At 35.2% G+C, this 19,317-nt stretch overlaps 1 protein-coding gene across 3 annotated transcripts in view; it reads left to right on the top strand.

Moving 5' to 3' along the window:
• CWC22 (CWC22 spliceosome associated protein homolog) overlaps positions 1-19,317 on the top strand; it is a 56,064-nt gene that overhangs the window by 4,947 nt on the left and 31,800 nt on the right. The window contains exons 1-4 of one of the 3 annotated variants that reach the window (XM_031451754.2): positions 7,703-7,723; positions 11,726-11,860; positions 16,151-16,218; positions 17,550-17,660. In XM_031451754.2, coding sequence (XP_031307614.1) covers positions 11,834-11,860; positions 16,151-16,218; positions 17,550-17,660 — 206 coding nt within the window. In that variant the 5' untranslated portion in view covers positions 7,703-7,723; positions 11,726-11,833. Of the gene's footprint in view, positions 1-7,702; positions 7,724-11,725; positions 11,861-16,150; positions 16,219-17,549; positions 17,661-19,317 lie in introns of those variants that run through there. The other 2 variants (XM_031451753.2, XM_064484948.1) reach the window with 2 other exon arrangements.

Here is a 19,317-nt window from a genome sequence, read left to right as displayed (position 1 = left end):
TGAAAAATCTTGTTAGAGAGGTCAAAAACAATTTGCCTTCTAAAGTGAAATCAGGATTGTCTTATTATGGGATCTTCCCTAAATGGAGCCTTTTCCCTACCTTCTTCTATGATACAGTGGCAGCGAGAATGGGGAGAAAATGGGCAGATTTGATTTTATCTCCTATTAACTGAGAAAGTAGAATCAGTGGGATTTGATGACTGACTGAGAGTGAGGGAAGGGAAACTATCACTTGGCTAGCTTTATAGGTAGTATCCTAGAGGAAGTGCTGGTTTGAGGAGAGGAGGAAATGAGTTCCAGTTGGGACTTTCCTAGTTCAGAGGACCTTTGGGACATCCACATGGAGGTTTCTGTAGGCATTTGGAGATAAAGATTTGGAGCCCCATAGAAAATACTGAGCTGGAATAAAGTCTTTCTTATGAATATTAGTTAAAGTGGCAGTGGAGATATCTTCCAGAGAGAATATGGAGAAAGAAAAGATAAGGACTGTTTCTTTATTTGTTTAACAGACATTAAGAGACTTCTGTTTTGGGATTATAGCAATGAATAGAACAGACAAAAATCCATAAGGAAAAATTAAACTCTGTGGGATAGTACAATGTTAATGGGACGGACAGGAAGAGATAAGAGCAAAATCAGATGAACTTAGTGTCCCTGTAAGTTGCAAAGTGAGAACTTGAACAAGAGGTTTAGCTCAGTACCAACTGCTAGAAGCAGTGTCATGCAAGAAGGAAGTGGCCCCTGGATTTAGCAACAAGGAGGTCATGATGTAACCTTGATAAGTCCTGTGGAGTAGTGGGAGTGGGAAACCAAATTGTGGTGTTTAAGAGGGGTTATTGGGAGATTAAGAATTAGAGGCAGCTAATGTGGACTCATCTATGAAAAAAAGAAACTTGGCTGTGTAGAGAAAGAGAATGGTGAAGGAATTTGCCCCATAAATGTCATAATTTATATTTAAATGAATCAGTAAAGAAGTTCAACACATAGAATTTTTTGTTAAAACCAACTCACTTGAAAATCAATACTGTAAATCGAGAAATAGCTGATAGAAATTTTGAAACAAAGATTGACAAATTGCTGCTCTTATAGAGCCTGCATAGTGGTGAAAGGGAGCACATTAGATGATGCATCTTCCTGTGTACCAACAAAATAATTTTTAAAAAAGTTTTAAGTAACATGTCCAAATGATCATATCACTCTTTAATTTCTATGGTAACTTAAATACAGATTAATATGGACTGGCTTCAAGATGTAGGAAATGAATGGGGGAATAATATTTCCCAATTTATAATGGGTAATTGTTGATATGAATATTGGTGTCACTGAGTTCATTAAAATAAGAACTTTTAAATTTTGTTGTATTTTTTAACTCATCTGAACCTGTCTTAAAATGTCCCCAAGTTGATACTGTCTCCCCTACATAGATTCAGACCAGTCAAAGGCTTTTACATTGTATTTATTACTAATCACTTAAAAAATCCAAATAATATCCAATACTGTCTACAGTTTCCAGCCCTGTACTTGAACATAGTCACCATCAGGCATTCAAATGGTTATGAGTCAAAGCGTACACCTAGTACAATGATGTACCAGGAAGCAGACGGAGAGGATGGATCTACAGTTCTTTATTTGTAATTCTGTGTTAACATTCAGAATTTTTTCAGATTTTAGATAAAAAATACAGTGCAGATGTATTTATTAAGCAATCCCCCTTTTGGAGTCCAGGGCAACATCCTCTAATCATAAGCAATTCTCCAGGGAAGAAATACAAACACATTAATATTTCTACAGTACATCAAATGAAGAATCACAGTAAGTCCCAAGTTAGTGCATGTCAAATTTTGCTGCTAAATGAGTTTGCCAGAAGCTAAAGAAAAATCTTTGTACTTTCAAGGCTTTTCAGATTTCAGAATTGCAGATAAGGGATTGTCACCCTGGTGACTTTTCCTGAAAAGGTTAGGACTGTTCTGGCCTTTTTCTTGAAATGGTGAACCTGTGCTGAAGTTTACATTACAACATCATTTTTTTCTTATGTAGCATATCATAGGGCAAATTTCTTATTAACATATATATCCAAAAAATAGCAAGAAAAAATAAGAAAGCAGTTTTCTTAAACAATGGAGTTTTCTTTCAGTACAGATAGGGAAAGGCCATAGCAATCTTTTCATTCATGCTTCAGAACTGTGACCAATCTGTTACTCTTATCTGTTCACTGAAAAGGAAAATCACTATTTGGAAGGGTCAGGGGCTCAGGTTCTATTTGGAGATTTTTCTGAGGATCCCATCACACACCCAGCATTACGTTTTTTGCATTAGGAAGAGACTTAAACTAGCTTTTATTTTGAATACTATTTAATATTCCATTTCTCCACTGGGCAACTAAAGTTTGTTTTTGTTTTGTTTTGTTTTGTTTAAAATCTTATAATGTTTGAAATTTGCCATGCCGTACCTTATGTTACTTTGTAGAATGCAGAAGAGCAAGCTAAAGGGAATTCACTTCCTTGACTTTCTTTTAACAATTTTAGAATAGGATGTTTTGGCAAATTCCTCTCACTTGAGTTGAGGACACCTAAGGGACAATGGTAGATGTATTATACTCAAATAATTGAGAAAGCAATGCATTTCTGCCATTAGTTGAAAATTTTCTAATTTTTTGAATTTTTTAGATAATTGCAGAATTTATAGTTTTATAGTTTCCAGTTAACAGTCTAAGCCCTTCTTAACAAATCTTATTAAATATTTTACTTTCTGAAGCTTGCTGAAACTACACTTCCTTATAAAATAACTTCCTTGCTCAGGAGAGCAGGTGTGGTTTTGCTGAGTTGCTTACTTGTGACAAGGAGAGAGAAATTTAATAATTCATCATAAAATCCACATAGTGATGCTAAGAAGAGCAGAGAGGGCTATAAACTCTAGATAAATTGCTCTCATTGCAGGAATTTCCAATTAGTCTTAAGTATCAAGCATGCACATGTTGAACTCTCAGAATTTCCCTACAGGCATATTCTGTATAAATCTGGACGATGATAGTACTTTATGGATTTTTTTGTTAGAACTGCAGTAGCAGTCTACTTTACAATGTTGTCAATTTCACAGTTACATTTTGGGTCATGGGAATGTAACAGATTGTTACTTGATTGCGGGAAAGGTATTTGGTTATGATGGTTGAAGGGCAGAAAGGTGAAAGATGACACTGATCAGAAAGAAAACTCATTAAATTTATAGATGAGGTAATTTGAAATAAAATGCATAAAAAATTGCCCAGTGTGTAGGTAGGTTGAGAAGAGAAACCAGGTTTAAGACTCTAGAATGGTAGCCAAGGGAAATACTAGAGATTACACAATAGAGTCAAGACACAGTATGATTTATTTGCTCATATTGTACTAGGTCACAGTAAATTCTACTATGCAAATTAGATGAAGGAGTCCTTAAAAGTATTACGCGTGTTTAAAAAGTAGGGACTCATTATATTAACATCAAAACATTTGCTACCTAGAACTTCAGAAGAATGGGTCAGTTTAGAATAGGAAAATTTTCTGGGTAGTAGAGACCGTATCTCTTTGAATTTTATAATTTACTGATTTGACGTCAACTTATTAATGTTGGCATTTTCATTGGGATGCAATAGCAGATGGTTTTGGCATCAGGTAAACCTTCTTGAATTTGAATTTTCGCTCTGCCATTTGCTAGCTGTGATTTACCTATACACATTGCTTCAACTCTCTGTACCTCAATTCTCCCATTGAAAAATAAGGCTTTAAAAAAAATCACAAAAGCAGGGTAATCATGAAGATTGAATAAGAATATATAAATGCGGTCCCTGGTATAGTGACTTTGTGGCTACCATAGTTTATTACTATTTGTTATCGTTGTTACTATTATCTACTCTACACAGTTATGACTTCTAACACAGGAAATATAATTAGTTCATCTCTGGATATCTCAGGAACATCATTGTAATGTGCTATGGAATCTGTTAGTGTAGAGCTACTGTAAAGGCTTTGGCATTCCTCCCATTGGCTGGTTTTGAACAGTGTTGGGCAGCCTACATTCTCCAATGCACCATTCCAATCAGCTCTGGGACACTAATCGTTATATTATTTTTAAATGACTTTTGTCTCATTAGAAAGCATGTTATATAGTTGAGGAAAATGCTTTTTTTTAAATTGGTGTATTATTGGCAGTAAAGCTTAAAATATCTCTTTTATTATCAATTTGGGCACACTATATAGTTAACAGCTGATTGTGAAATGAGTCTTATTTCAGGTACATACTAAGAAAAGTTCTCTTGGGTAGAAAATTATATCTATAAGGATTTAAGTAGTTCTGAGAGTCCAGATTCCACCCTGTTCTTATTCTTCTACCCAGAAAACCATGATGTGACTATAATAATTGTCAACAAGTTCACAATCTTACTGGATTAAACAGTGTTCTCTTCCATTATTTTGTCCCCTATGAAGAGATAAGAACTTCAGTCCACCTCCTTTTTTAGAAGAAAGACTTCATAGAGGATATTAGTTGAGTTACTGCTGAATTCAGGTTAGCATGGGTTCTGCTACATAAGCACGTCCCATTTTAGAGTAGGGCAAATTGTCCAACTTGGGATCTACATAAGGTCTACGTATTACCTGTATTAAGTCTGTTAGGCCTCTTTTATTCTGTAACAACTGTGCCATTTATTTCTCTTTTTTTGTTCCCCATGCCATTGAATTGTTGGAGAAACTGCTTCATTTCTCTTGTATGGTAAAGCCCATTAATGAAAAATCCCCAGTAGCATACCTAGTAGTCATCAGATGGCCTTGGCAGGGATTTGTAAACCGGAGAGAATTTGTAAACCAAAGAGTTGCTGGAACAGTAAATGGTCGTATCTTTAGAACACACGAGTCCATACAGACACCATTTTGTGTGGGTCAGATGGGTCTGAACTAACTAGAAATAAGAATTTGACCTTAGATAATTCATGATGTATATTGTGACTTAGATTGATATAATTTTTCTGCTTTGCAAGTTATTGGAAATCCATTTTATAAGTTGTGGTTTCTGTGTCAATTGTCAATTCTTGGTTGTCATCAGGGCTGTTTGTTTCATTTTATTAATATCCTTCCTGGTTACTCAGCCTAAGCTGAAGAATAGACCATTATTATCTGGTGATGTGATCAGTCCCTGCCTACACTGTTTTTCAGTGGGTCATGATTGTGTATCGAGCTTGTGATGATAGTAGTATCTCTTAATGCCAGGTTTTCTTGTTATTTATGTTAAATGATCATTTGGCATCAGAGCAGCTGCAGAGCAGCATTTAAGCCTCTGGAGATCACACATTGGTGATTGCAACATAGATAAACTCTAGGATGAGGATTATTATATTATCCCTTATTTCCCGTAATCTGAATCTGCCATGGACAGTAACAAAATGACTTTCCCATTAATTTGGATATGAACTTTTTTTACTTTGCCCATATCTGAAGAATTAATTAGTATTATATCTGGAGATTGTCAAAAACAAGGATCCTGGGAGTACCTGGACTAAAAGGCCCCAGTGTCTACTAATTATTTAGAATTGTGTTGTCCAATATGGTAATTGGCAGCCACATGTGGCTATTCATGTTTAAATGTAAACTTAATTAAAATCAAATAAAATTAATTTTCTCAGTTCCCCTAGGCACATCTGAAGTGCTTAGTAGCCACATGTGGCCAGTGACTATTGGAATTGGCATAGTAGCTACTCTCATTGCAGAATATGAACATTTACATCAGCGCAGAAAGTTTTCTTGAATAATGCTGATTTAGAAGTGTCAGCCAGCAGAGAGGGGGGAAAAAAACAAGATCAAGATCAAAACAAAATAGGCAAAGAAGTGCATGCCAGTCACCGGTGTCTAGCATCAGTGTAAGGAGATTCTTGTTCTGATGGTCTCAGACAGAAGTAGTCTTCAGACTTTTCTCCTGGATCAGAAAAGTGTTGGATATCAGTCACAGGTAATGATGGCAGCAATATCCATCAGCATATTTCCTGCAAAAAGTAGAGTACTAGGTAGAGTCTTCTGCTTAGAGTTGATTCTTTTGAGTTTCCTTCTAGACTATTCAATTCCTGAGGCTGGTTCATAGGAGGGGTCTTTCAGTGACTGTAAGGAAGAAGCAGAGAGTCCTGTGGGTAATACATGACTATTAACTTTCATAATCACATTATTAGAATAGAGAAGAGTGAGATCCTGGAATCCTCTATTGAGGTATATGTAATACAGCGTCAGTTTTGTAAGGACTTAGTCACTGATTATCCTGGGAGTAAGAACAAATTATGGATAGTAAGGACATTGACAGTACTCTAAGCTTTGAATTTTTATATAAAATATATTCCAGATCTCACCAATTAATGAACATATTTAAGCATACAGGCAAGAGAAAATTTATACAATTTATTTTGGCTGATGTATATGAAATTTTTTTTAATTTGAGAAGTACATAATCATTAAAACATTTATTATTATCAAAAACATCCAATTTACATAGGAAGGCTGTCTCTGTTAATGCAGGGTTTTTTCCTCTTCTTTCCCTCTCTCAATTTCTCATGTTTTGTTTTCATTTTAAGGATGATAAAAGCATTTTATGAACATGTTTTATCACCTGGGTAACTCCATTTCAGTGCTGAAGTTTGTGTTCGTGACCATGTTGCAGTAGTAGTGTTACTTTAATTATCATGGCCAATATCTTAAGCTCCAAAGAACCTGTGCCGTGGCCATCAGTGCATTATGAGTGAGAATTTTATTCCCCATAAATTGTGCCCAGAATTTCTCAGATTTAAAAAGCACCAATATTGATATTTTTTACATGCATGTTTGTGCTTCTTAGTGGTCAGTTGTTAAGGATTAATACTTGGAATTTGTTTCCCTTTCCAAGTGGTTTATGACTAAGTTTTTCACTATAAAGTAGGTAAGTTGTGGAGTCTATATTTTACCTTAAGTGGCTTATGGTTTAAGACAAATTGAGAATCAATTTCTTATCCAGAATTGGAAAGCTGGAAATCTTGAGGAAGAGCTGAATATTTGAATTACCTTGGGGATGCTTTCATAAAACCAGCATGCCTAGGTAACCACCCCTCCCCCCCACCCCACCCCACATCTCCTGCTGCAGTAAGTCAGGTAGCCCCCAAGATATGTACAAGTAGTTCTCCAATCATGCAGGTTTTCATAATTCAAATTATTGTATAGTGACTTAGCAGTCTGGATTACAGTATTAAGTAATGATCTGAAACTGGCATGTGTGAAAAAAGCCCAGCCAGCCACTTTGCTTCAGTAGCTGAGTGCTTTGCTGATCATTATATAATTACTCCCTGTAAGTAGAACATAAGCTCCATGTGGGCAGGGGATTTTGTTTAGGTTGTTCATTGCTGTTCTACCCAGTGCCTAGAAGGATGCCTGGAAAAATAATACAAGCACAGTAAATATTTGTTGTTGTTGAACAAGTATATGTGTAAATAATACTAGGTGATAAGGGTATGTTAGAATATAAAGACTGTGCTAGTAGAGGTAAAAAAAGAAAAATACTATTACCTTTGAGCAAAAGTTAGTTGAATAAAATTTTGATTTTTATATCTCTATACATTTATAGCCATAAAAACAGGATCTTTGAAAAGAATCATGTAGTTTGTGTATGGCACAGAGTCATCTTGTTGAGAGGCAAGTGGGACCTAAAATCCAGCCAGACAAGGTTGTGCCTTGTATCACCTGAGGTAAGGGAGGGGTAGCTTCTGTTTTTTAATTAGAAATGTTTGTTCATTAATATTGGATATAATTAACAGAGCTAGATTTAGGTCTGCCATCTTATTTTTTTCTTTTTGTCCCCTCTGCCTTTATAAATTCTCTCTCCTGCCTTTATAAATTAAATATTTTTTAAATCCCATTTTAATTTGTCTATAGACTTTTTATCTGTATTTTTTTTTTTTTGGTCATTGCTCTAGAGAGCAAAATACATATCTGTTAATTTTCACAGGTTTCTTAAGAGTTCATATTGTACCATTTCACAAAAATATTAGAAACTTTGCCTCATGTGGGTCCACTTTAGTTCATATATACTTCATCTGCATACACTATGCCCTCTCAAGACATTATAATTTTTGCTTTAAACAAACCTTTGTATTTAAAAAAATTTTTAAACTATTTTTGTTATAGTTGGTTTGCAGTATTGTGTTAGTTTCAGGTGTACAGCCAAGTGATTCAGTTATCCATATATATATAACTATTCTTTTTCAGATTCTTCCCATTATAGGTTATTAAGATTGACTATAGAGTCCTATGCTATACAGTAGGTCCTTGTTGTTTATCTATTTTGTGTATAATAGTGTATATATGTTAATCCCAAACTCCTAATTTATCCCTCCCCAAATCCCTTTCCCCTTTGGTAACCATAAATTTGTTTTCTATGTCTGAGAGTCTGTTTCTGTTTTGTAAATAAGTTCATTTGTATCATTTTTTAAGATTCCACGTATAAGTGATACCATAAGGTATTTGTCTTTCTCTGTCTGACTTCAGTTAATATGATAATCTCTAGGTCCATCCATGTTGCTGCAAATGGCATTATTTCATTTTTGTGGCTGAGTACTATTCCATTGTGTGTGTGTGTGTGTGTGCGCGCGCACACACACGCGTGTCTGTGTGTGTCTGTATAAACCACAGCTTCTTTATCCAATCATTTGTCGATGGACATTTAGATTGTTTCCATGTCTTGGCCACTGTAAATGGTGCTGCCATGAGCATTGGGGTGCATGTATCTTTTTGAATTAGAGTTTTCTCTGGATATATGCCCAGGAGTGGGATTTCATGATCATACGATAAGTCTGTTTTTAGTTTTTTAAGGATCCTCCATACTGTTCTCCATAGTGGCTGCACCAGTTTACATTCCCACCAACAATGTAGGAGGGTTCCCTTTTCTCCACACCCTCTCTAACATTTATTATTTGTAGACTTTTAAATGATGGCCATTCTCACTGGTGTAAGGTGATATCTCATTATAGTTTTGATTTTCATTTCTCTAATAATTAGTGATATTGAGCACCTTTTCATATGCCTGTTGGCCATCTGTATGTCTTCTTTGAGACTTATGTATTTTAGATAAGAGAAAAAGTAGTCTTTTATATTTCTTGAGAAAGTTTTCATTTCATTTCCAGTGTTCTTCATTCCTTTCTGAAAATCCAGACTTCCATCTGGTATAATTTCCCTTCAGCTTGAGGAACTTCCTTTAGCATTTCTTACAGTACAGGTCTGCTGGTGATACACTTTCTTAGTTTCTCTTAGTTGTTTTGTTTGTTTCTTCAAACAGTAAATGTCTTTATTTCATCTTCATTTTTAAGATTATTTTTGCTGGAATTCTAGGTTAACAGTTTTTTAATCTTTCAGCACTTTAAAGATTATTCTACTGTCTTCTGGTCTCCTTAGTTTCTGATGAGAAGCCAGCAATAATTTGAATTATTTCCCTGTGTATAATGTGTTTGTTTTTTTTTCCTCTTACGCCTCTCGGGATTTTCTCTTTCATCTTTTGTTTTCAGCAGTGTGACTACTAACTATATATGACTATGCATACGTGTGGTTTTCTTTCTTTTTTTTTCTTTTTTTTTTTTTGGGGGGGGAGTAGGGAAGTAATTAGGTTTATTTATTTTTAGAGGAGATACTGGGGATTGAACCCAGGACCTTAAAGTGTGGTTTTCTTTGTACGTATCCTGCCTGGTATTCTCTGAGCTTTGTGAATCTGTAAGTTTGTGCCTTTCATCAAATTTGGGGTAATTTGGGCTGTTATTTCTTGAAATCTTTTTTCTATCCCATTCTTTCTCTCTTTCCTTCTTAGACTTTAATATACATGCATTAGGCCTTTTGATATTGTCCCACATGTCCCTGATACTGTTCACTAAAAATTTTTTTGTCACTATCCTTTTGGATAATTTCTGATGATCTTATTTCAAGCTTACTTTCTTTCATCTCCATTTTGCTATTAAGTCTATCCAGTGGATTTTTTTGCTTCATATATTTTTCAGTTCTAGGACTTCAATTTGGTTCGTTTTTTTTTTTTTTCCTGAAATTTTCTTTATTTTTATTCCTTGCAAACATGTTTTCCTTTGCACTTTTGAATATGCTTTAAAAACCTTGCATGCTAATTTCAGTATCTGGGTTGGTGTCTCAGTGTTGGATTCCTTTGTCTTTTTTCTTAAGACTTTGGGTTCTGGTACATTCCTCTGAGGAATGGTGACTATTCAGGCAATTAACTTGATTAGACTTAAGTTGCAAATTCTGTCTTTTGAGCAGTTGTTCACATCTAGTTCAGTCCTTTGATCCTGAGCAGGACTCTGTTTAGTGTGTGTTGGTTCAGGGGTGGTCAGTTTGGTAGCATATACCCAGCACGTGGCCCTCTCCTCTCTGGGAGTCCCAGAGCAGTGGTATGCTTCAGATTGCAATTATGTTTTATGGATTGACAAATTTGTGAAGAATCTGGTATATATTGTTTTTACTAATCTAGATAGCATGCTAACCATTGTTATGGAAACTTTTCTTGATTTATTGATTTGTGTACATCTCCATCTGTATTAAATGATAGCAGCTCTATATCCCTTTATAATGTCTAGATTATTTGTTTATGTGGTCCAGTGAAAAGCATACCTAATTAGGTATCCTTAAGCTAGGTTTCTAGCCAACCACTAGCTTGTTTTATAGCTTAGGGCATTATTATAGCTTAGGACATTGAAATGACGTATCTGACCATCAGTGTTATTATCTTTAAAAAGAAGGAATTGGACCAGATAATCTGTAACATCCTTTCTTGAATTCAAATTACGATTTTTTTTCCTCAATTGTGTTCAGTTATTTTGGTACTGAGCACAGTTTTTTCTCTATATTCTATACCTCTTTAATTTTTTTTTCTATTTCATTTACATTTGTGATTTCATTGCCTTACACCATACCATAAACTAAGTCATTTAGATACGTAACTCCAATACAATACTTGAATAGTAGTTTTGTGTGAACATAACTATCAAGGCAGCATTTTTCAGAAATTACTAAGTTTTACTTAATAGATGGCTGTTGAAAGACATTTTATTTGTGCATTAAACACTGATGACAAGATTTATTCTGAGCCAAGTACTTAGTTCTCACATATGCGTGTAGCTGAAACCCTGTGTCTTTGATAGATCATGTTAAGACTTGATTAGATTATTCTGGTTCAGCACTTTGTATTTCCATATGAAGTGGAAATATCTGACTGATCATTATTACAAGAACATTGGATATTTGATTCTTAGTTTAAATGGAAACGTTAGATATTTCATACTTGGTTTGTTTATTTTCTCTTATATAATTGTTTTCTCTGTTCACTTCTTTTTTATAATATCACAGTATTGTTTTATGATGCAGGTATAGGTCTCACTCAATGAGAACATTTTGAATTAAGTTATCAGACATCAGTTATTAAAAACTTCTGTTCTTCTTACTCATTAGAATACTTTCTGGTGCTTAATAAGCCTTTGTTATTACTGCTTTTTTGTTCAGAGTCTTTTATACTAATATGTGTTTTTTATACATTATTATATGGAACTATTTAAAGAGTTTTTTGAAATTTCATTTAATTATGAATTACATCTGTGCCTATTAAGAAAAGTAAGGTGATCAAATGTCCATTGTGTGGGAATAACATTATTTCACAAACATTTTGTCAGTGTTAACAGAGCTTTCTTTGGTATATTTTACAGGTGACGTTTGCAGACAGAAAAAGTAAACTGTCAAGGAATTCAAACCTTTTAGTGCTTGTTATTTGGACCAGCTTAGGGAGTGTTTATCACGTCAGTTGGCAAGAGAAAATGAAAAGTAGTGTGGCACAAATAAAGGTAAGTGTTTGAAGCTTATAATAATGAACATAAACTTGTAGTCAGTTATCTATCCTTTAAACAAAAATGCATTTATGTAATTAGGACATTAGAACCAGACAGTAGAGTGGTATCATACACTCATCTACCTTAACACAATTTCATATGTAGGTACTTGGCCAGAAGGGAGTAGTAGTGTACAAGTGGGTAGTTTAGAGAACATACAGGATGTGTGTGTGTATATGTGTGAATGAAGAAGGTACTCATGAGTGAGCATATGTCAAAGAAAAATAAATAACAAACGACAGGAAATTCCACCATTCTTCTCAAAAAGCATTCCTTCCTGAGTAAGCATGAAATGAAAGATGTGTATCTCCTTCCTCAGTTGGTCACAGTTCCTGCATGTCTTCCAGTGATCCTCTTGTTGCATATTTCATATGCAAAAATGAGCTCTTTATTCTGTGCTGTATGTAATGTTAGACATTATACATTCAATTTTTTCAGCAAATATTCACTGAATTCTTAATGTGTCCCAGTGATCATTCTAAGCACCTTGGGTAAAACGGTGAACAAAACAAAAATCCTTGGTGTCATGGAGCTTGCATTCTAGTAGAGGAGAAAGAAAATAAATCATAAACTTAATAGATAAGTGAATTATATAGTATGTTAGAGTGTTAAGGACTAGACTTGTGCTATGGAGGAAAAATATTGGGTAAGGTTGATCAGTAGTACTGGGAAGGTGCAGTTTTTAACAAGGAATACCCATTGAAAAGGGGCTTTCTAGAGCACACACTTGACGGAGATAAGGAGTTAGCCATGCAAATGTCTGGGGAAGAGTGTGCCAGGCAGAGGGAACAACAAGGTCAAAGACAAAGGTCTAGTGTGGCTAGAGTAGGTTATGAGAATAGTAGAATGGTAAAGGAGCGCAGAGCAGTACAGGAACCAGTAACTCCAGCTGCTCCAAAACTGTTCCTCTGCTTGTGAGTGGCCTTGGCGGGAAAGCAAACCATTCTACTTCCTTTTCTTTGCAACCGTGCAGATCTACAAGCCAATCTGTGTAGTCCATGGATCTACGCAAAGAGTCACATCACTTCTTGGGTCTTGGAGTCAATAAGGAGAAGGTCGATTTTTATTTGATTATAAAGAAAGACAGTTCTCCCTTCCCCTTCTCCACACCTCTGCACCCCTTTAAAGAGAGTGGGTAGATGTCAGCTCCTTAACCGCTGGCATCAGGTACGAGGCTTGGGGTTGGTAAGTGCTTAATAAACGGAATTGATACATTCACAGACCCCAAGGCAGACTCTGCTGCCATTTCTTCTGACCTCTTTTGAGTATGAGAAGGCACTGTCCAGCCTCCCTGCTTGGTAGACATCCAGCCTGTGCTTGCATATCTCCTTTGGCAGGGGGCTCACTTTTTCCAAAACTAGCCCCATCTGTCAGGAGATACCTTCATATAGTGTTCTGATATCTTCCTCTTTGGGACTTGTACTCATTGAGCCAGCAACAGTTAAACAATGAATTATGGGGACTGTAGGTGGCCGACTCTGTGTTAGGAGCCAGGGACTTTGTGCAGAACTGACTCTTAACTAAGCCATGTTAGACAAGAGCACTCAGGTTTAGACTTTAACCCTTTTACACAGTGGGGAGAAGTGTTTAGTCATTCTCAGAACCCTCTTTCTGTTAGACTGTGCTTCTCATTTCCCTCTTGTGGTCCAGATGGGTCCTCTAGGGCATCCGCACAGCCTAGGAGGAGATGTCTTCAGTCAGCAGGCCCTTCACACTTATTGGCTAGGCCCTCCCAGCCAGTTCTCAGTTTAGTCTGCCTCCTTCTTTCCATTTTGCCGTAAGCAGGTGCACTAGCTGGGTTGGGCCCATTCTTACCTCAGGTAAAGCTCAGATCCTCTCTTGATGTTCTGATGCCTCAACTGTAAGTTTCAGGAGGCTCCAGCTGGGGATCCCTTGTTTTTCCATTGTGCCTTACTGTGGCTTCCTTAGCTAGCTCGAAGCTAGCTCCCCACCTCTTCCAGCTCCTCCTCTCTCTTGCTCTTGAAGCCTTGTTCCTGAGCCTAATGGAAGTGCAAGCCTCTGGACACAGGCTTCCCATTCCATTCACCTCATAACTGCTCTCTCTACATTGTCAGAGCCTACAGGTGACTGCACAGTGTACCGTATTTGTTTCTCTTAATGAACAGTTTAGAGAATTTTTAAAGGTAATTTTGACAATATGTTATCTTCAACTATTGCTCTGACTTATATAATCTAAACTCTGTGATAAGGGAAATAGGGAAATTCAAGTTGTTATTATTTGACCCACACGTCAAAATTATTTTTCACTTAGTGAGATCTACCAAAGCCCAATTCAAGTTCCCATTTATTCACCGTCATTCTCAGCACTCTGTACCACAGTGCTCATGATCTCCTGTTAGCACTTCCTGTGTGTGCCAGTCATTTGTTAACTTGATCATATTTACGAAATCTTGATTCACGACTTCAATATTTTTGGTTTCTCCCTCTTGGTCGCAACAGATGTTGCGGAGAGATGTTAAAAATCATTAGTACAGAATTGAAGCCTTCTCCCTAATGTAATCAAAATAATTGCCATGCCTTGTAAAAGAAAAGGTAGGCAGTGCAGTTTTATTCTCTCCCTCCTCCTTCCCCTCCTTCTCTTCCCCCTCCTTCCTGTTCTCCTCCTCTCTCTCTTCCACATATAATCTGATGTGTTTAACTGTAAAGATCTTTAAAACCATCTCTCTCCCATAAGATCATAAGTTCCTTGAGGGTTTTTCCTATGTTTTGTATCCCCCAGAATGTCTACATGGGAAAGGCTGTGTCTTATAATAAATGAGTAAATACTGTGTTTGGTGTTTCATGAGTTGAATGAATCCTGTGCTCTGTAGTTAGTTTAGGATCTTGATGTCAAGTTTGATGGGAACCTATGTCATATATATTGAACAATTTTATTTAATTGTGTTGCTAAGTGAAATAATTTTTAAAACTTATACACATTAGAAACAGGATTTTAAGATGTTTGCATTCAGTGTAAAATAGCAGTCAGACTGCCTACTTTAAATTATGAATTTTGATCACATGCTTATTCACCAACATATATTAGTCTAATTAGTGTGTACTATTTAAGAAACTCAGTAGTTACAGAGACTGTTTTGGCAATTTACTTGTGATAATGTTTGACTCAAACTGCTACTAATTATATAGTCATAAAATAAGAGGAAATTGAAGCTTGTTTACATTTCTTTGCAGTATAATTTTCTATTTTTAAATGTATTTTTTTCCCATTAAGGCGGCAAGCATGTAAGTATATGGAACAAGTTAGTCAGTATTTGAATTATTTTTTCTTAGATTTCAAGATTAGGATACTTTTAAAACATACTGTGTTTCCTTTCTTATAATTAAGTTAATTAAAATTATTTTAATTTTAAAAATAAGCTTATGAATATGAATGTTTTTATACCAGTGGTTTAACAAATCTACCTATTTATAGAGATAAATATTTTGGCTTCTTCACTGTATTTGGATTTTTAAATGAAGATATGTTCTTAAACTGGATAGGTCATATCTCTGTCTCAGTGTGACATGTATTTTCAGTCTCATGTTACATTGAAGTTACTTGCTTGTATGTCTGTTATTTTTCAAAGGATTTGGCATAGGAGCTGTATTGTATGAGTCATGTTTTTTAAATTCTTTCAGCCTACCATAATGCCACACATGCCATATCAGACACTTGACTAATGTTTGCTGAGAACGAAAATATGAATTTTCATAAATACATTAGAATCAGTTTCTTCTAGCTATGTATTTTATCTAGATTTAGTAACCTGGACTAACATTGGTTTTTTGCAAGCCAAAGGAGGTAAGAAGTTAAATGCAGTGTTATAAGACTTGGGCGCAACCACAGAAGTGAGCTCTTTTTAGAAAACCTCTGGCCCTTGGTCATGTTTTTCACCAGGAAAGGCCTTTATAAAAATGATGTTCTATAAATTTATAACTTACTACATAGGAATAAAATATCAACTAAGTGACATTGGAAATTTGAGAATTATTTTCTTCTACCTTGAATTTTTTTGATGAAATAAGTATTTGATCCATAGAGAAAACAGATATCTGCCACAGACACTTACTTCGAATGACCTGAAAATTTCATTTTAATGTATGTAATGTAAATTATTATGGTTAAAAAACATTTTGAAATAATTCGTAAAGCACTTGAAATTTCCAAGGTAAATATGTTATTATCTATATGTTTTTTTAACAGAATTTTTTAAATACCCCCCTCCCCTTTTTTTCCTTTGACAGCATTCTTCTAGTCATGACAGAAGGGAAAACTATAATTCATATCAGAGGACCTCCTCTCCAGAAGACAGGTAAATAGTTTTATGTGTTCCAAATGCCATTTAAAATTTTTATAATAAATTTAAGAAATTATTTAGCTCTTAGATTTCTAATTTTGAGGTAAACAACTTCTTTTTGTTGATTTTATAGGCAATATTACTTGAGTGGGCTTGAGAACAAATCATCCTTGAATGACTGTACTCAGAATTTCTAGTAATTAATTTTAGATTTTATGGAATTTTTTAAGTGAAAGGGAATAATTTTAATGTCTCAAATACTAAACAGAATGAAAGTTTATAAAATGGAAAGCTGAGTTGAAATCACATTATTTTGAAATGCTTTTACTGTTAATACTATCCTTTATGTTTACATAGCTCTTTATAGTTTCCAGAATGTTTTTATGTAAGTTATTTCTTACCATTATTGTGTCAAGATCAAAGATCCAAAAGTGTTACCATCATTCATTCATAGTAGTACTTCAGTTACTTCAGTTAGTAAGCTTTGACTATTAAAAATGTTATAAAGGAAGAAGCATCCTCTAAACTTTCTTTCATTTGCCTGATCTCTTACTTTCTGTGTGTTTTTTTCGTATTTCACTCTGCTGTCTCTAAAACCTTTGCTTTATGGACATCAAGTTAATTGCTGTGGTTTGCATCTACCTACTACCTTTCATCAATCACCTCCTCTCTATATGTAAAGAAAAATTCTGTGCATATACACATATGTATGTGTGTGTATAAATTAATTGTAGATGTGTATATAAAACATGGATTATGTTACTGTGTAGATTTGTTACGTATGTGTGTATTTAACTTCTCTTCAGGTTCTCTGATTTTATTGATTTTTAAGATTCAAATAACAGATCTTATGCTATCCTTGTTAATAATTTCAGTCCATTCTCACAGCTATCTAATAATGCATTTTTAAGAATAGCAGCTGATAAATATAGTCTTCTGGAGTGGACTTAAACCGGTCTTTATGGAAGCCAACTGATAAAATTGGTGTCGTTTGTTCAGAACTGATAAAATGAGCCAACTAAGCAAAAGTAGTTATTTGGAGGATAGCCTTTTTCCTGTTAGTTATATATGAAATGCAGCTGTATACCTTTTACTGAAGACAATATGAATCAGGATGTCAAGTTTGGTTAAGTGAATTCCAGTAGTTGTTTTGTCATACAAACTGAAAGCTTTTATAATCACAACTAAATGAATGGTCATCAACAAAATGAGCTGTTTTTTTAAGACTGATAAGACTTCGTTTAGTCATAGAGTTGCTTCACCATTACCAATATATGACTTTCCTGAGTATTTATAACATTGTTATTTTCAACTTACAATTTTAGTTTTCTGATTTTACGTGTTAGGTATACAGAACAAGAAAGATCCCCTCGGGATAGAGATTACTTTGATTACAGCAGGTCAGATTATGAGCATTCAAGAAGAGGACGTTCTTATGATGGTAGCATGGAGTCACGGTTAGTCCTGGAAATTTTAACTGCAGAAGCATTATATTTGTTTAAATTTTTGTTGTGCTTTATAATTATTGCAGCTAGTATTAAATGGATGTTTTTAGGTGCCAGGCTTTCTAACAAGGACTTAATGTGAGTTAACTTCTTGCAGTAAGTATATGTCTGTTTTATAGATGAAGAAAATGAGACCTAGAGAAGTTCAGTCATTTGTTCATGTTTTAGAAGTGTATCAGTGGCAAGTCCAGGTCTGTCTGACTCTAGAGCCCAAGCTTTTATTCACTATAGTGTACTATGTGAGGAGTTGGCTTATATGAGCTTTTGAGATCCTTTACTAACTGAATGAAAGTCATTTATATTATATGACATAAAGTGAGCTAAATTTCTTACCTACATAATGGCAGAGGAACATTCAGAATGAAGGTACAAATACGTAGTTTTTATCTAAGTATAAATTACTCTTACTTGAGTCTTGAAGAACTTGAGTACCCACCTTGTTAGTTATCCAGTTTCAAAAACTTGTCTGCTATGTTTTATTGTTCACCTAGTTCTGTATCCTTTTTGACGTCTCGTATTAGCCACTCCATGACCACCAAGGCTATATACCCCACTAGAATTTTGATCAAACTTCTCTGCAGTTTTGGAGCTAAACACATTATATGATACCTGCAGCCAAAATTTCCTTTTCACTCTTACTTACTTTCTAATGTATACCCAATCCTTAAATGTCAGATTAATTTAACCTCCAAAAGCCAGGCTCATCTGCCATCACCCTAATGACACTTAATAAGAGCAACTTCTACTAACATAATTGGTGAGCTGGGCATTCTGTATACTTTCTCAAATACTGTCAAAACTCTTACATACTAGATAGTATTTCTCAAAATTTACATACAAGGAAATGGGTCTGAACTGATTAAATTACTTGAGGTTGCAGTTATCCCATCTGGTAGCTGATGAAACTGGGATTTGAGCTCAATTCTGACTCCAAAGCAAATGGTTATTTCCATAATCCCTGACTGTATTACTTCACTGTAACTCTGTTTGGTCCAATATATGTGTATAAAGTCGATCCACAAAGTCACACTGTGAAGTAAGCAGGTTGTGTATTATGTAGAATATAAAGGCTAACAATACAAGAACTCTTGAAGAGAAATATTTCTGTTCAGACTCAGAAGACTCTGTTACTGCTATACTCTAAAGGAATAAGCACTGTAACTGTAAGGACAGGATTTTACCAGCCAGTGAGCAGCCTACCTAGTGTCTCTTAAAAAAGTCATAACCACCGTCAGTAAATTCCTTCTGTAGCTACTCTCTTGGAACATGTTACACCCACGGTAAGAAGCAACTCAACTGCAAATCAGTGTCTAGATTTCACAGCACCTGCCTTTGACTAACTGGGGTTTCTGTTTGGAACCACTTTTTTCCCCTACTGTTCATGTTATAGTAGTACATACAGACTCTTTCCTCATGGGAAGTCACTGGGGTCTCTTCAGTTTTTAAGCAGTTGCTCCACAGCTACCTGAGGAGGCGAGTGCTTTTCTCTCTCCATGTAGGGTGTATTAATATAGACTATCTCAAATATACTTTCTAGATTTAGCTAAAATCAATTGAGCGGTTTCTTGGTAATGCACTGATAAAATGACACTTGTTTTTACTTACTGGT

The sequence above is a fragment of the Camelus dromedarius genome, chromosome 4 (assembly GCF_036321535.1).
Source record: "Camelus dromedarius isolate mCamDro1 chromosome 4, mCamDro1.pat, whole genome shotgun sequence".
Taxonomy (NCBI): Eukaryota; Metazoa; Chordata; class Mammalia; order Artiodactyla; family Camelidae; genus Camelus; species Camelus dromedarius.
Note: the sequence above shows the minus strand (reverse complement) of the source record. Positions and strands in the feature narration are given on the sequence as shown.